The sequence below is a fragment of the Haliaeetus leucocephalus genome, unplaced genomic scaffold (genome assembly GCF_000737465.1).
Source record: "Haliaeetus leucocephalus isolate CR32 unplaced genomic scaffold, Haliaeetus_leucocephalus-4.0 Scaffold506, whole genome shotgun sequence".
Lineage (NCBI taxonomy): Eukaryota > Metazoa > Chordata > Aves > Accipitriformes > Accipitridae > Haliaeetus > Haliaeetus leucocephalus.
The window spans coordinates 4,684,689-4,701,113 of NW_010972942.1; the positions used below are offsets into that span (position 1 = coordinate 4,684,689).

General features: G+C 36.9%; 1 protein-coding gene across 1 annotated transcript in view; it reads right to left on the bottom strand.

Moving 5' to 3' along the window:
* Positions 1-1,226: 1,226 nt before the first annotated feature.
* Positions 1,227-16,425, bottom strand: part of CRISPLD1 (cysteine-rich secretory protein LCCL domain containing 1) — a 42,708-nt gene continuing 27,509 nt past the window's right edge. The window contains exons 10-14 of the mRNA XM_010575870.1: positions 14,391-14,434; positions 14,225-14,297; positions 11,426-11,501; positions 2,994-3,124; positions 1,227-1,962 (exon numbers count right to left, since the gene is read on the bottom strand). Of these exons, the coding sequence (XP_010574172.1) occupies positions 1,911-1,962; positions 2,994-3,124; positions 11,426-11,501; positions 14,225-14,297; positions 14,391-14,434 (376 nt within the window). The 3' untranslated portion in view covers positions 1,227-1,910. The remainder of the gene's footprint in view (positions 1,963-2,993; positions 3,125-11,425; positions 11,502-14,224; positions 14,298-14,390; positions 14,435-16,425) is intronic.

Genomic DNA, 16,425 nt, shown 5'->3' on the forward strand with positions numbered 1-16,425 from the left:
AGCTAGGAACATTCACACTAGAAACATTTACCACAACAGCAAATCATTGGACTGAATAAAAGGTGGTGGCTTTTTTATAATCACTTCCTGACACAGAGTTCCCCATTACAATGAGATGGCAATCTGTTCCCAAAGACCCTGCTCTAAACTTGAAAAAATGGCCAGAAGATTTATCCATAAAACTTCCAATGAAATTAATGGAAGTTGTATGCCTAAATGGCCTTTATAGCTTTTAGAACATCAGACTATGTCTACTGCTTGGTGCTACACTTGCAATGTTCAGGTGAGAAAAAAACCCCTAAATTTTGGGTGGCTGTTATTTTTTTCTTCTTGAGGCAGAACAAACAATTCAAAAATAAAGGCTGTCAAAGGTACGCTTACTATGTAAATTAATTTTATTCAAAACAGATTAAAAAAGCTAACAAAGCTTGCCTAACTACATGAGGTAGTACATGTAGCAAAACAGAAGGCAGAATATAGCATTCTGAAATATGAAGAATACGAATAAGTTTACAAGTTGGAAGGAAATAAATTCAACAACAGAAACAAAGTATACCAAAAATAAAGTTTAACAGCTTTTCAGTCTTAAAGCACCAATACACTTTTCATAGAAAGAAACAGTTATCACCACTACATGTTCTTCATATACCATAATATGGTAAAATTAATGCACAAGGCTGTTCACCATAAATGAATTTTTAAAAATGGTGAAGCAACAAATGACGTAATTGTCACTGGGCTCCATACCACTATACTTCCTGGCCTGCAGGAGTATTTGCCAGGTCATGAGGAGCAAGGTGAGCCTTTGTTACCATTTTCTTTAAGTTTTTTTTAACATTTACCCTCATATTAATGTATAGTATATGGATATCACATACAGCTTAAGGCCTCAAACTTGAAAATTTTTATGTATGTGTATAATTCTACGTTTTTTCTGAAACCCAATTTATGTAAATTGAAGGAGTCACATGGCAAAAACAAAGCATGCGTATGTGCAGAACTGCATTGCAGAACTGATGGCTTATTCCTTAATTTCAGGTTGCTCCTCTATATGAAAATTTTCTTAGATCCTTCAAGGTTATATACATCTATCTCTCACTTACCCATCCCAAGATCACTGAATATCTGTGAAGGACTGGGCCATAATGAATTGGTTATTCAAACTAAAGAGCTTAGCAGCATCCAATAAACATTTTATTAACATACTGAAGAAATAACAAACATCAATGGCCCAGTCTCTTAAAGATACTTCTTTAGAGGAAAACATGCTAATACAACCCAGGACTTCCCTATATTTTATATTCTCCACTTTATTTCAAAACAGGTATTTGTACTTGTTATGATTAGTGTGAAATTGAAAACAGTCTAGCTCTTCATTTATGCTTGCATGGCTAATGCTACTGTAAATCATCAAAAAGTTATATATATTTTTATTTTACTTTAAGGCATGATTTATTATATTGAATTATTGGGATGGCTTCTTTTATGTACATTGGAAATAAAAACTCAGGCCTCCCTATGGTATAGTTTTAAGGTTACTGTTAGTGGCATATATAAAGCACCATACAACAATATATTCAGATGAAGAAAACAAAGAACATTTATGAGCTTTGAATTAACTGTATAGGAGTAACTGCTAAGAAAATATAGCAATATTTAACACAGGATTCAAAATATTGTTACATATCATTATAGATTTTCAACTGAATTTTTCTCCCATGTTTACTTTTACAGATTTTTTCATTAAGATATATACGTAATTTAAACTTTTTGGTGGAAAGCAGTATACATCTTCTGTACAATAATGTTACAGCTTTATACAAATTTTAGGAATTATAAGAAATGGCCTTTATTATTCTCTTCCAAGTGCTCTGGTTTCAGTTGCCTATTTTACATTTTACTTGCTAGACTTAAACAACAGCAAATACTCTGAATGCCTTGCTCCCTGGAGGGTTCTGTAAACTGAAACATAAAAACATTCCTGATGTTATTTTTAAGACTGCAACACTCCAATGACAACTTTTTTTAATTGTTAATTACAGCTCTAGGATCCTGCAACTCTTCTTGCGACTACTCATAACTTTAGCTAAGATTTTTTTTAAAAACTGTTACAAATAAAAATTACATGAATTTCAGATTAATTTTTCTTTCAAGAAGCTTATTAGGAGCAAATTATAACATAAAAAAATTCAAGTAATCCTTTGTGGTGAGGGATTCTAGTTTAAAGAATAAAGCTCTATTGAAGCAAAATATTAAAAAAGGTTTTAGGAAAAAGAGAAAGCATGCACCTTATGCTCACTATTCCAATAACTATATTCAGAGATAAGTTGCAGAACCAGATCGCTTGTTTGTTAGTTGCTTATAGGCTGAAGAATAGATTTTGAAAGAGAATTAATATTTTACAAAAACAACGGAAATGCCTTCTGAATGGATAAATATCTGGCTTCAAAAGAAATGAAACGAAAATATCCAACTGCATTAAAATATGTTTTAATGATTGTGAATTTTAATGTTTGTGAATGTTATTTATGATCCAGGCTCACTGCTTCACTACCATGTAAAGTAGTAATGAACATTTCATCACGAACCAGTGAACCTGCATCAGCTACTAGTGCTCATCTATTGCAGATCCTCTAGCTTGGACAGAATAAATCACTAATGTTAATTTTAAAAAAATCCCAAAGAAAGCAAAGGCAGTTTTCTTATCAAATATTGTGTTAGTTGCAACAGAATCAGCAAAGTAAAGAGGGTTATTTTATTTCATAAGCAGCTTTCTAGAGCAATGATTTATGAGCTTAGAGGAGGCAGGCACCTCTGGTACCGCAGCTTCTCCAAAGTCACCACAGCTGTTACACAAGCTTTGTAAATCACCCATGTTAGCCTATTTGTTTGGTTTCTAGCACTGCCCCAGGTACAAACAGACACAATGCAAGACTTTGTAAATCTTATCGAGGTGAAGGGTAAAGTGTAATCTTTGAAACTGGGCTCTGTACCTTTCTGAATATATTCCATTTTGAAAGGAAGCAATGTACACCTTTCTTTTGTCTACTGGCATAACATCAACATAACCACCCTGGTTGCGGACTACACCAGCATGTACTGCTGCCCGGCAGATACTGGATATCTAAGAAAGAATGAGGAGAAGATTAGTTTTCATTCATCCTTTTATTTCAAAATTGTTTAGAAGAAAACTAATAAAGACATTTAAACCAAGTTCTAGGAAACATAAAATAATTATATTTATTGCATGACTGATTTTATTAATCTTACAATATTTAAATCCATTTTGTAGGAATTAGGCCAGTTTATAGGAATACAGACACTGCCTCTTCAAAGATCTCCTGCAGCATGACCCCCAAATCATTTATTTCAGGCCATTTCAGTTCAAAGATCAGGAATATGTTTGAATTCTTGAGCCTTTCAAAATGAAAGGCTTTATCAGCCTTCCCTTCAACAGCAGAGAGGCAGTAAAACCCAAACCTTAGTCAATTATTACAGATCAGGAGATTCAGTTTCACCTCCAGCCAGAGCCAAACAGGGGAACTGTAGAACAGCAAAGGCACACTGCAGTCATATGTTTCTCAGAGGATGTCCTACCCCAAAGTTGAGGCATAGACTGCAATAATTCCGTCTCTAGGTGCAAAACCTCAAACATCGGTGAAATGATCTATATTCAAAGGGAACATCACAATTTCCTATCCGGGCATAGACAAACACTAAAAGCTAATTAGATTAAAGGCATAATATGAGCATCAAACAGAAGATAGAGGTCTAAAATAATTCCTTAGCTATGACAGTTGATTAATGCCAGACTAATGGCTTTAGCTCCTCAATTCTAAGGAGCTAAATAGAGTCAGGAGGTGAGAACTCTCTAGTTGCTTCAAAAGAAGATTTTTTAAAGCAGGGTCTAATTCCATAGACATTATGCAGGCAAAATTAGGCAGCACTGTTGGGCCCCAGGCCTTGAGAACAAAAACCCCGGTTGATGCAAACACAGACCCACCATCAGTGCAGGAAGAGTTGGTATGCGAACTATTACGGGAGCCTGATACCTACAAATCAATGGGCCCTGACAATATCCACCCAAGAGAGTTGAGAGCTGGCTGATGTCATTGCAAGGCTGCTCTCCATAATGTTTGAGACATCGTGGAGATCAGGTGACGTCTCAGAAGACTGGAAGAAGGCTAATGTCACCCCCACCTACAAAAAGGACTTAAAGGAGGATCCAGAAAATTATAGACCCATCAGTCTTACTTCAGTCCCTGGGAAAGTTACGGAATGAGTCCTCCTGGGGGATATCACAAGTCAAATGAAGCACGTGATTGGGAAAAACCAGCACGGAATCACCAAGGGCAAATCGTGCTTGACAAACCTGATTGCCTTCTACAACAACGTAACCTGCTCAACTGATGTGGGGTGAGCAGTGGACATTGTCTACCTGGATTTCTCCAAGGCTTTCAGTACGGTTTCCCACAGCCTCCTCCTAGAGAAACTGATTCTTTATGGTCTGGACAAGTGGTCTGTGCGGTGGGTGGGGAACTGGCTGACCGGCAGCACCCACAGGGTGGTGGTAAATAGCTCCTTTTCAAACTGGCAACCTGTCACAAGTGGGGTCCCCCAGGGATTGATATTGGGCCCAATGGTGTTTAATATCTTCATAAGTGATCTGGATGATGGGATCAAGTGTACCCTGATAAAGTTTGCCGATGATACCAAAACTGAGTGGGGAAGTGGACACTTCGGAAGGGAGAGCCACCCTGCAGGAAGACCTGGATAGGCTGGAAGAGTGGGCTAACAAAAACCTTATGAACTTCAACACGGACAAGTGTAAGGTCTCACACCTGGGAAAACATAATCCAGGAGTGCAGCACAGTCTGGGATCTCTCCGGCTGGGGAGCAGCTCTGTGGAAAGGGACCTGGGGGTCCTGATGGACCACAAGCTCAATATGAGTGAACAGTGTGCTGCTGCAGCAAAGCAAGCCAGCAGGATGCTGGGTTGCATCAACAAGGGCATCACCAGCAGAGATAAAGAAGTCATTATCCCACTCTACTCAGTGCTTGTCAGGCCACACCTGGAATACTGTGTTCAGTGTTGGTCCCTGCTATACAAAAAAGATGTGGACAGGCTGGCGAGGGTCCAGAAAAGGGCCACAAAGATGATCAAAGGACTGGGAAGCCTGCCATATGTGGAAAAGCTGAGAGAACTGGGTTTGTTCAGCCTCGAGAAAAGAAGGCTTATGGGAGACCTCATCACCATGTTCCAGTATTTAAAGGGTGGCTACAAAGAAGATGGAGACTCCATTTTTACAAGGAGTCACATGGAAAAGACAAGGGGTAATGGGTACAAGCTAATGCTGGGGAGATTCCGACTGGACACGAGAGGAATAATTTTTCACAATGAGAACAATCGGCCATTGGAATAATCTCCCCAGAGAAGTGGTGGATTCCCCAACGTTTGACACTTTTAAGATTCAGCTGGACAGGGTGCTGGGTCCTCTTGTCCAGACCGTGCTTTTGCCACAAAAGCTTGGACCAGATGATCCTTGAGGTCCCTTCCAACCTGGCATTCTATGATTCTATGAAAATTCTCTGTGAAGTTAACAGCAGCTTCATGTGAGTGAAACCTACATTCTCTGGCCACTAATTTCTCTCATGAACCTACATAGCATAAATATTATCTCCAGAAGAATTGCTCAGTGACAATCTTGATAATGTTCATTTAAATAATTGATTTAAATTTGCAGTCCTCTACTGCTCTTTCAGCATTTTAAAAATTAATCACCAGAAGAATGAAACTTCTTAGATACTCCAGAATGTAGGTCTCAATCTTCAATACACACCACAGCAAAGTGTAGCTCCAGCTACAGTGAATCTCCACTTAAAGCCAAATTGTCTAGTGGAAAAAGTCCACTGCAATAGGTCTTTCCACAACCAACCTAAGAAACTTAGCCAATATAAATATCAATAGCTGGTCACACAGGCCACTATTTAAACAAGAATTGCATTTCTTCCAGTTATAATTGGAATAATTTGTATCTGTTACCATAGCTATTTTGTAATCTCAAGGCTATATAAAATCAGTAATTTAAAATAGCAATGATTTTCCTACTCTTATTCCAAGCACAGAACTTGCCAGTTTCACTGTTATATAGTTTGTCTTTTAATGTTACAATATTTCTAGGAGTAAAGATTTTAAATTGTTTATGCAAAGAATCTTTTGCAAAGACACTTTAGAGTTTTTGTTTTCACACTGCTGGCTGCAGTTTTTGAACATGCCAGAAGGGATGCCATTTATGCTCCTCTGTACTTTTTCCTTCCCCTCCCAGGGCTGCAATACTTTTGTTATATCCTGAACACCCGTAGTTACCTAATTTTTAGGATTCTAGTATCCTTTATGTACTCATACTATGGGAGTAACTAAAGATCAGACTGATCATGTGCAATTTCAAATATACAGGGGGAAAAATGGCCTGCTCAGTACAGGATTACAGTCTAAAGAAACAAAAGACAAGGTTTACAGGCAGTTAACTACAGTGAAGAACTAGAAGAACACTATTAATTACTAGTACTGTAATACAGTAGCAACTTTGTCTTCAGTTTACAGTGGAGATATAAAAAAAGCTAGAGGTACAATTGGGGAAAAGAAAGATCAAAGATTGTCACCTCTGTAATAGTAACCAAGAGGCTACACTTTGTGTACGTCATTAGACAGGTAGGTACCTTCATAATTACATTTGAGGGTAGCCAAGATACTGGCTGTTCCAATGTTATTTGGAAGTTTCTAGTCAAGTAAAAAAGAAAGGAAAAGTCAAGTGATGGAGATTTTGACAGAAGAGGCTGACTACTTGTTGGAAACTATTTCCAGTAAAGGATGGGGTCATTGTTAGGGTTGACAAAGCAGCTGGTTACTGGATTAATGAAGTACAGCTAGGCTAATGCACAACATTTTAAAGCTAAAGGCAAGGCACTTATATGGGATATGTGAAAAAGGAGAGGTCAGAAGAATGGGATTGATGAGGCCAACTCAGAGGCCATTTTCAGATGAAAAATAAACTGATATTCTGATGCTGCTTTCCAGATGAGACTAGAGAACAAAGGTGCATAGTTTTTGAATATATGAACAATTAAATGAGTATAAATTCATAATTATGAACTAGCTTATAAGAACAGACATGAATAAATGCATATGGTTTTATCAATATGTACGAAATATAATTTTTTTTTGAGAAAGTCTTATCTGCTTTGAGCTTTCAAGAATGTTTCACTGGCTTGGCAATCTTCATCTAAATGGAATCAGATTTCAGTTCTGATGCCATAATATTTCCTATACTTAATAATATTATGTCATCCTCATCACACTTCCTTGAATTGTTAAGGTGAACATCCTGTTAATTTAAGCAGAACAGGATTTCACTCTTAGGTCTACCATAAATTTCAGCATATAATTGATATTTTACATTAGCAGCCTTATGCCAGGTTCTGGAAGTCTTCATCAGAGATTTGGGGTTGTTTCTTTAATTTTGATGAACTCACTCCAAAGGATATATAAGGCAGCATTTTTAAGTTAACATAAACATTTCATACAGCATTATATGACCATGCTTTATTGCTGTGCTGCGAACCCTCTGAAATTTGTTAGTATTTAACAGGTCACAGAATCTGAATACCAAGCTGCTTAATTATTTTCCTTCTTCAGCTACTCAGCAAAATACCAAATATCTACCACAGCACAGCAGTACTCTGCAAAGGCATTTTAACCACATTGATCTCTCCCTCACCATCACAGGACTACAGAACTATTCGATAGCTTTTTGACATCATATTGTTTATATTTTATCACAGCAGAGAATCATGAATACCTCTGCACAAGTATTAGGGAAATATTTGCATATATGGTTACTGAACCAAAACTTAATATGGCCAAAGTCCTCAGATGGTATGAAATTACACAACTCCATCAAATTCTTTAGATAAAAGACCTTTGTTGATCTCTAGCCCCCAAAAGGAGGTTCAATTTTTTGTAGAACTGCTCAGTCAACACCCATAATGTAGTCACTACTGGTAAGAGATTGTCTTTGGGAAAATGTTGCCTACTGTGAAAACAACAGGATAAATATAAACCTTAATCTCTTTAGAAATTCTTACAAGGCAACTGGAATGTGGTTAAGAGCTTCTACCATATACACATCTTAGGTGTGTCCATTAAAATAAAATTTTACCAAAAAAATCTGCAAGTGAAAGAATTTTCAACAGAACTGTTGTAGCCTCTCCTTCTCTCTATGAAAACGTTTGTTATTTTGGTACCTTGATAATCCAGGGACTAACAGCAACAACAAAGGACAATCTCTGTACAGGCAGGTGCTGCAAGATAGTCTCCAACAGAGTTCAGACAATCACTGACATGATTCAGTTCTTGGGAAGGTTTTTATTTTATTTCGTAAATGAGGTCATATTGAAAAGTGCTTTAAAAATACAGATATTGTTAAAATGCTTGTCAACATGACATGATTCTGAAATTACAGAAATAAGACTCAAAAAGTTTTAGACAAAATGGATTAACCAAAGTTGAAAGGTGGAACCACCTCTTCAGCACAAGATAGGAGGAAACTTTCTTTTTTTCCTGGTCTCCCAACAAGACAAAGCATTGCCACATGGAAACTCTTAGTGGGTCCAGCAGGGACAAAAAGCACAAAGGTGGCGATGTGTTTGGGCCATAGGAAGAATGAGTAATTTGTACTTCTTTCTGCTGAGAATGACACGTACTACAGTTCTTATTCATACCATAATAGCTCTATTCAGAAAAGACAGTAATTGTACCATAAGCTCAGAATAAGAGATACTTTATCTCTTGCAATCTACCTCCAGACAAGTGAAACAAAAGGAGATCAACTAAAAAATAGAAGGTAGAGAGCACAGATGGATGGGTATTATGTGAAAACTCCCCACAAACATAAGTTTATAGATGCTGGCTATATGAACCATGGCTGTGATTTATCTGCCACAGATAAAGAGACAATAGCTAGCAGACTGGAAGAATGGAGGAAGAAATAATGGGGGGTTTGTTTCGATCAAGGTAGGGACTGTCATTGCACTATCAAAGGAAAAAAAGAATGGGAGGAAAAAAGGCTAAAAATTCTGTGGGGCACTACTGATAAACCAGAGAACAACTCTTTTCAGGAACAGGGAGGAAAAGAAGTCACTGCAAAATATGAAATTACTTTAAGAACAAATGTCTGATCAGACCAAAGCCAGAAAAGGAAAGGTTTAACTAGATTATTCTCATGTATACTACAAAAATGGTTTTGTAAACATAACATTTTGCATTAGTCACATCAATTAATGTTATTTGCTTTTTTTTCTTATTATCTCTGAAAAATATTCTTCGTTTACTGAATGCAAGTGCTCTAAGCAGTAGTGCAAATAAATAGTCATGTGCATATATGCATACATCCATATACATATACCTGCATTTTTGAAACAAAAGAATTTGCAGGAATGTCACAGAAACCCCATCTGTTTTGTGGAATCAGCCAAGTAGATCATGGACTGCAATTTCAAATATATTTGCTGTGACAATTGGGCAAATAAGTTCTCTATATCAATGAACAAATCTGTTAATACATGAAAAACTGCAAAAGAATACACACTTATTAAATAGATCATTCTCTATAAATACTTTACCTGAAACTAGTTATGTAATATAATGCACAAAATAATCATATTATTTAGTGAAAATTTCAATTAAAAGTATCTGAGTTTTAAAATAATTTAAACGTTAGCAACAAAGGAACATTGTAGAAAATCACATAATGCTGATACCATCGATGGGAACATCTGTACAAATATAGGTAGGACACATCTGTCTACACCTGAGCTAGATGCCCTAGGACCCTTCTGTAGGAAATGGAGAGGAATAGACATCTCTATTAGGCAATTAATCTCATACTGAGGTAGACACTCTGAAAAGGTCAAATGAATTCTGCTCTGCAGATGCCCATTTATCTCCTTTACCACTATACTGTATGTACTGCAAACTACTATAAACATAACCTAGAATAGCACCTTCAGTGTAGATTTCTACCCTGACAGCATCTGAAGTTGATATGAAGACTCCCATCCCTGGTTTCTTACCTGAATTATGTCCTTTTTTTCCTAAAAGCAGTATGGCTGCACACATTTCTATACAATGGAGATGAATAATGAGATAGTACATCTAAAATAATTTTAAAGCATAACTATAATACTAATTAAAGTCATCTGGGACTTCTCCAACCAAAGCAAATTCATATTCTGAGATGTTCTCCTGTGTAAGTTAAACAGAAATGGGTCTTCTTTCTCCTACAACAAAGTATTTTCTAACTCACTGGGAAACTTTGGCTGTAGCCTTTGATTGCAACCACAGAACTGAAAGAAAATCTTCTTCCACACAATGGACTTTCATTGAATCTATTTTCACTGCCCCTCTTACACACATTAAGGACCCAGTTCCGCACGCACAAATCAATTATCTTCCTGAACTGGATGTAATCCTCACACATGTAACATGACTTACGGACAAGAGTGTTTTCAGGAAAAGTTACTCAGGTAATCTAATGGAATGATCAATAAATATTTGCATATTATTTTCACACCTTTCAAAGCACTGGAAAGTAGTGAAAATCATCATCTGACCCAGCTGGTTGCCATACTATTCCTTATGACAGCTAAAAGACAGTTAAAACATACAGTTTACTGGTAAAAATGTGAACTGCTCTCTCTGCCACTACATCTCGCCTTGTCCATAGAGAGATGACAAAGGAGGGGCATAAAAAAGAACTCTTTTTTCATTCTTTCTCCCCACTTCAGAACTAAACATGATGTAGAAAAGACGGGGAAAAAAAGTTGACTAGGAAACAGAACAACAACCAGAAGAAAATACAGTATTTGTCTGTTAAAATAATGTGACAATGTGAGATACTTTACACAAATATATCAAAATCCTGCTGCAAATATTTAGCTATCTACACAGATGAGAAATATCCAAAGTAATGAGACTCTGGACATTTATTTTCAGAATAATTTTTTTTGGTTAGTTTAATCTCACAGAAGTTATGGTTGCATCAGGGTCTAAAGAGCAAGGATTTAAATAAGTATACACTGCCAATACTGAACAAATCAGTGGGAATTTTGATAAAAAAATTGAAAATATGGGTCCAGAGACTACTGAAGTCTACACTGAGTTTTCAAAAAACTCCGTATCTTCAGCATCTGAGTATTACTAACTTAAATGGGAGCCTCTGAAAAAGAACATTTGACAAGACTGTGTAAAAAATCAGCATATGGAGGAAAACTGGATATCTATATTATATCTTATTATCTTTACATTATAGCTTTTCATAGGATTTTATATTTTACTATATTATGTAATGTAAATCGCTATACTTACATCAGAGTAAATTCGTGTTCCAATTACACGAGCATAGTGTGGATTTGCCTGCATACAGTTGCGAGGACAATACACCCTGAAATATCAAAAATAAACCACACACAGTTAGAAAGAATGGTATCGGAGTATTACTATATCATATTCAACATCAGCATTATTGAGTATAAATCAATTTGATGATGCATACATATGGGTCCATACCAATACTAAAAGGCTGTCAGTTTTTGAGGCTTTAACAATACGGGTGAAAACATTGCTGATGTAAGTTGTGGTTCATAATGAAGTGCTTGAAAACATACTTCAACAGGTCTGGTCTTCTTCCCTTTGGATAAGCAGATGGTGCTCTTGTTCAACATATGTGAGGCTAGTAGAAAAGCCAGTGAGAAGAGAGACTGTTCACTCTTATATTATTATCTGTTTCTACAGAATCCTGTACAAACTGCACAGTTGAATACCTTCTCAGGAGAAGCAGATCAGAATGAGGACCTGCTATGGTGCTGATGACTTGGTGATGCAAGCCAATTTAGCAAATTCGAATGAGGGTGAGCACTTGGCATCTGTGACTAAATTGAAAAACTTTGGAAAGTAATGCAATTCCTAGCTGATTCTAGGAGATCAGAAAGCTACTGAAACAAAGACTGTCTTTATTCAATTGCATTTTGTTAACCTTTGAGAAAAACTCTGTGTGATTCATGCCTGCTATAGCTCCAAAATGCACAGGAAAACCATGTGGGAAGCTAACAGTTGTACAGAAGGTGTCAAGCATCTTATTTGGTGTCATGGTTTAACTCCAGCCAGCAGCTAAGCACCACACAGCTGCTCACTCACTCCCCTCCACCCAGTGGGATGGGGGAGAGAATCGGAAGGAAAAAGGTAAAACTCATGGGTTGAGATAAGAACAGTTTAATAGAACAGAAAGGAAGAAACTAATAATGATAATAACAACAATAATAAAATGACAACAATAATAAAAGGATTGGAATATACGGAACAAGTGATGCACACACCCCAAGCAGCGATCCCCACAGGCCAACCCCCCCCCAGTTTATATACTGGGCATGATGTCACACGGTATGGAATACCCCTTTGGCCAGTTTGGGTCAGCTGCCCTGGCTGTGTCCCCTCCCAACTCCTTGTGCCCCTCCAGCCTTCTTGCTGGCTGGGCATGAGAAGCTGAAAAATCCTTGACTTCAGACAAAACACTACTTAGCAACCACTGAAAACATCAGTGTGTTATCAACATTCTTCTCATACTGAACCCAAAACATAACACTATACCAGCTACCAGAAAGACAATTAACTCTATCCCAGCCAAAACCAGGACATTTGGTAATTGCCATATGCTACAAGGAGGAAGTGTCAGTCAGCTCAAGGTCTATTCTGTGCTGTTTTATTTAAAAAATGTGTCATGCACTAATGGCTTTGGAGCCACCCTACATGGGGCAGCCCTGGGCAAGTGCTCTTCTCGGGGATGCTATCCATGCTCCAGTCAATATTCGGCATGTCACACCACTTGGGCATGCTACAGTCTTACCAGATAGGTAATTCAAACAGGCTGATGCAGCTAGGAAAGAGATTTTGTTTGAAGTAAGCAAGATGTGAAAGCGGCCTTTTGAAGACCGGCTGATTTATGATTATGGCATGAGAGGGGAAAAAAGAGGTTGTGCAAACAATGCCATAGCTGATTACTGTTTGTAACTTCTGAGACTACATTTTCAGAATTAAGTTAAGAGCATGTGCAGAATCTTGAATGAATCACTGCTGTTGTGAAGTTCCTTAAGTTGATACATCACAATTAATCAGTCATTTTTAACCTTGTTTTTATTTTTAAATTTTCTTAAAGACAGAACCTATTTTTCTCTTAATGGAGCTAATTTTAGTTTTTGATAATAAAGAAAAAAGATAGAAGTATGAGATTGTACCCATCCATTCCTGCATTCCACTCCTTCGCTTAGTTCTCCACACCTTCCAGCTAGAAATCCAGGAGTCATAGCCAAACACCAAACAAGTCCATGGACCCAAGTGCTACATGAAGGGATGTTTTCCTAGCAGCTCTGGCTTTGTACTTGCTTCCTGTATTGGCTGTAGGATTGCTATGAAAGTAATCCTGTGGATATCTCCAGCTTAGCTTGCAGTAAATCATGCTACAGTGTACTTACCTTTGACTCATCTATGGTTTTAAAAACTGTTACTGATTTCCTTCCTCAAAATATTGTGGCACAGGCTCCTTTCAAAGAGTTAAAACATAGGCTTCAAAGAAATGGTACATATATTTAAAGCTGTTAACTGTCCTGCAGACCACACCTTACCTTAACCATATATATTTGCAAACGTATTTGCTCACTCTATCCTCCAGAACTCCCAAGCAAGTTGATAACTTCTCTGATAAATGTCTGTATCATATCCTTTTATTGTATCTGTTTTACAGGCAAATAAACTGAAATAAAGTGTATTTTGCCCAAGGTGCATAGATGTAATAGTGGACAATGAAAAATAAACCCACATTTTTCTTTGCAGTCTTTAGTCTAACCAACTACAATTTCACTAAGGTTTACCAAGGGACCAAAGAAAGATCTTTATGGGCAAAAGAAAGTAAGAATCTCCTAGTGAAAAAGCCTGTAGATCATCTTTACCTACCTGGCCTTCTAATTTGACCAAAGACTAAAATACCAGTAAAACATTTCTGGCTTCACTTTTACAGCTACTGTTGCCACCTTTATCAATGACAACTATAGATAATTAGTAACTGACAGAAAATGTGGCAGCACTTTAAATTAATAAAACTCAAAAGAATTTTACCTTGGACAGTGTGAGGCTGGTTTTTGAAATGGGCACAGTTGTTCCACTGTTGTTTCACAGGTGACAGCTTGAACTGAAGAAAGTAAACCAGAAACAAATAAATATGTGCTATTTAGAAAAAACATAACTCAAAGTAGTACTGAGTTTATAAGAAATAAGTGCTAACCTGTTACTTTAGAGACAGTGAATGAGTTAGCAGACTGGTATTTTCTGAAAAAGAAATAACAGAAATAGTCAGTAAATAATCTCAGTGATTTCTTTCAGCTAGAAGATTTTTTATTAGAGAATCTAGAAATAAACTCAAGACATTGTCCCCAATCAATTTTTACTCACAGCACCCCCTCTCCCCAGTTGTGAATCTATTTATTGCAATGACAGATTTACTTTGTACTCCCAGTGAATCTGTTTCAAAACCAGGAATGCAGGTTAAACTCCTTCAATAATTTAATTTGCTAAGAAAATAAGTGCGCTAGGAACAAATTATGCAATCTGTTTGTCCCTCAAAATCTGTGGTTGCTCAGAAGCATCCATCTACCAGAAGAGATCATCCACTTCCCCCTAAAGGTTCATTCCTACAAAGAGCTCCAACACTGAAAAGAGTTTCTCCTGGCAGCCTTTTTGAAAAAATTCATTAAATTTTACTTTTGGATCTTATGTCTATGTTCAATTATGAGCAGTATCAGTAAAAACCCAGTATAACACGTAACAGTCTGGTTTTCTCAGTAATTATATGGTACCCAGATGTATGTATTTCCTGTTGTATATATAAAGTCAGGTATATATATTCTGTTGTTACATTACAATTGATGAACACTTCTATTTTAATCCTCTTTATCTCCTATTTTCCTCCTCTTTATTCCTCTTTTAACTCATTGGCTATGCCTCTGATTCTAATATTTTTCATCTGTAACAAAGAACCTGATGATGCTTTTGGCACCCATAAAGTTATTTATTATTTAAAAAAACACCAAGGAAATGATTCCCTATTCACCTTTGGGGCAAATTACTCTGTGCTCCACAGCACTGCAATTTGTATTCAGAAACTGTTTGCTTGCGTTGGTTTATTTAGCTGTATGGCCCACCAATTTCATATTTGCTCATTTATTGGATTCCAGTGAGTTAGCTCATGCTTCTGTTGCCCTAGCATTGTCCAACACTGATGTGGGAATAGTTCACTGTATTCTGCTGTCAATTAGCTTATTGAGATTTTGTTAAAAATGGTATTCTATACTATGAAAATGCAACAGTTGGAAAAACATCTGTATTAGCAATCCTGATTATAAATCAAAGGAGCTGAAGATTAGGAAGTTTGCTGTATGTTGCACTGACATTCCTTTTTCTGTCTTTCTGTTTTGCAATATGCACTAGAGGCAAGATCCACTTCATTTCATCTATTCGTTGACTAGATACGTAGTTTATGCAAGGCTCCATCTAGAGACACTGGTGAGAGGCAGGTAGCGGCAAATTATCCCCAGCCTTATTGATGGGCCTTTTGAAGGCTGAACTTTGGTAAATTGTATTTATTTATCCCAAAGACTTTGATTTATAGGCTGACTTAGGAAGCTCATGCCTGATCACAATATGTTGTAAATTCACTCTAAAAGGTGATGTCCATTACTATAGGACATTAATGAAGAATTATGTCATCTGTGCGCAAACATGGTGGCAGGAGTTTCCTGAAATATACTTGTAGATAGGAAGGTATAAATTTGGTCCTTTAAGAGTCTTTTATTTATAAGGCATCTAATTTTTTTCACAACACCTGAATCACAGAACCAAAACCAAAATGGCCATTACTGTTCAGCAATGATACAATTATCCATGCCCACAGCAAACAAAACCCAGTGTTAAAACCTCACTCTGAGTTCTGATTCTCAGAGGATAGGTGCTAAACACGCTCTGTAAACTGGACATTCATACAATTTTGTCTCATACAGCACAGAAACACAGAGATTTCAAGTCATGGGAAATAAGTTCCTTCTAGTTTGAAGATCTTCTACAGTTTAACTACTCCTACATTTGCAAGAAAGCTGGCTTCTAATATGTTAGTATTGATATAATCAAGATTTACTTCCTTCTTTGTCTCAGAGCATTTAAAAAAGAGATTTTTTTCTGTATCTTCATTTTTAGGTAGGGTAACTTAAACCACAGTCAGATCATCAGATGATCCAAAGAAACAGATTGCTGTCAATGCCTTAAGT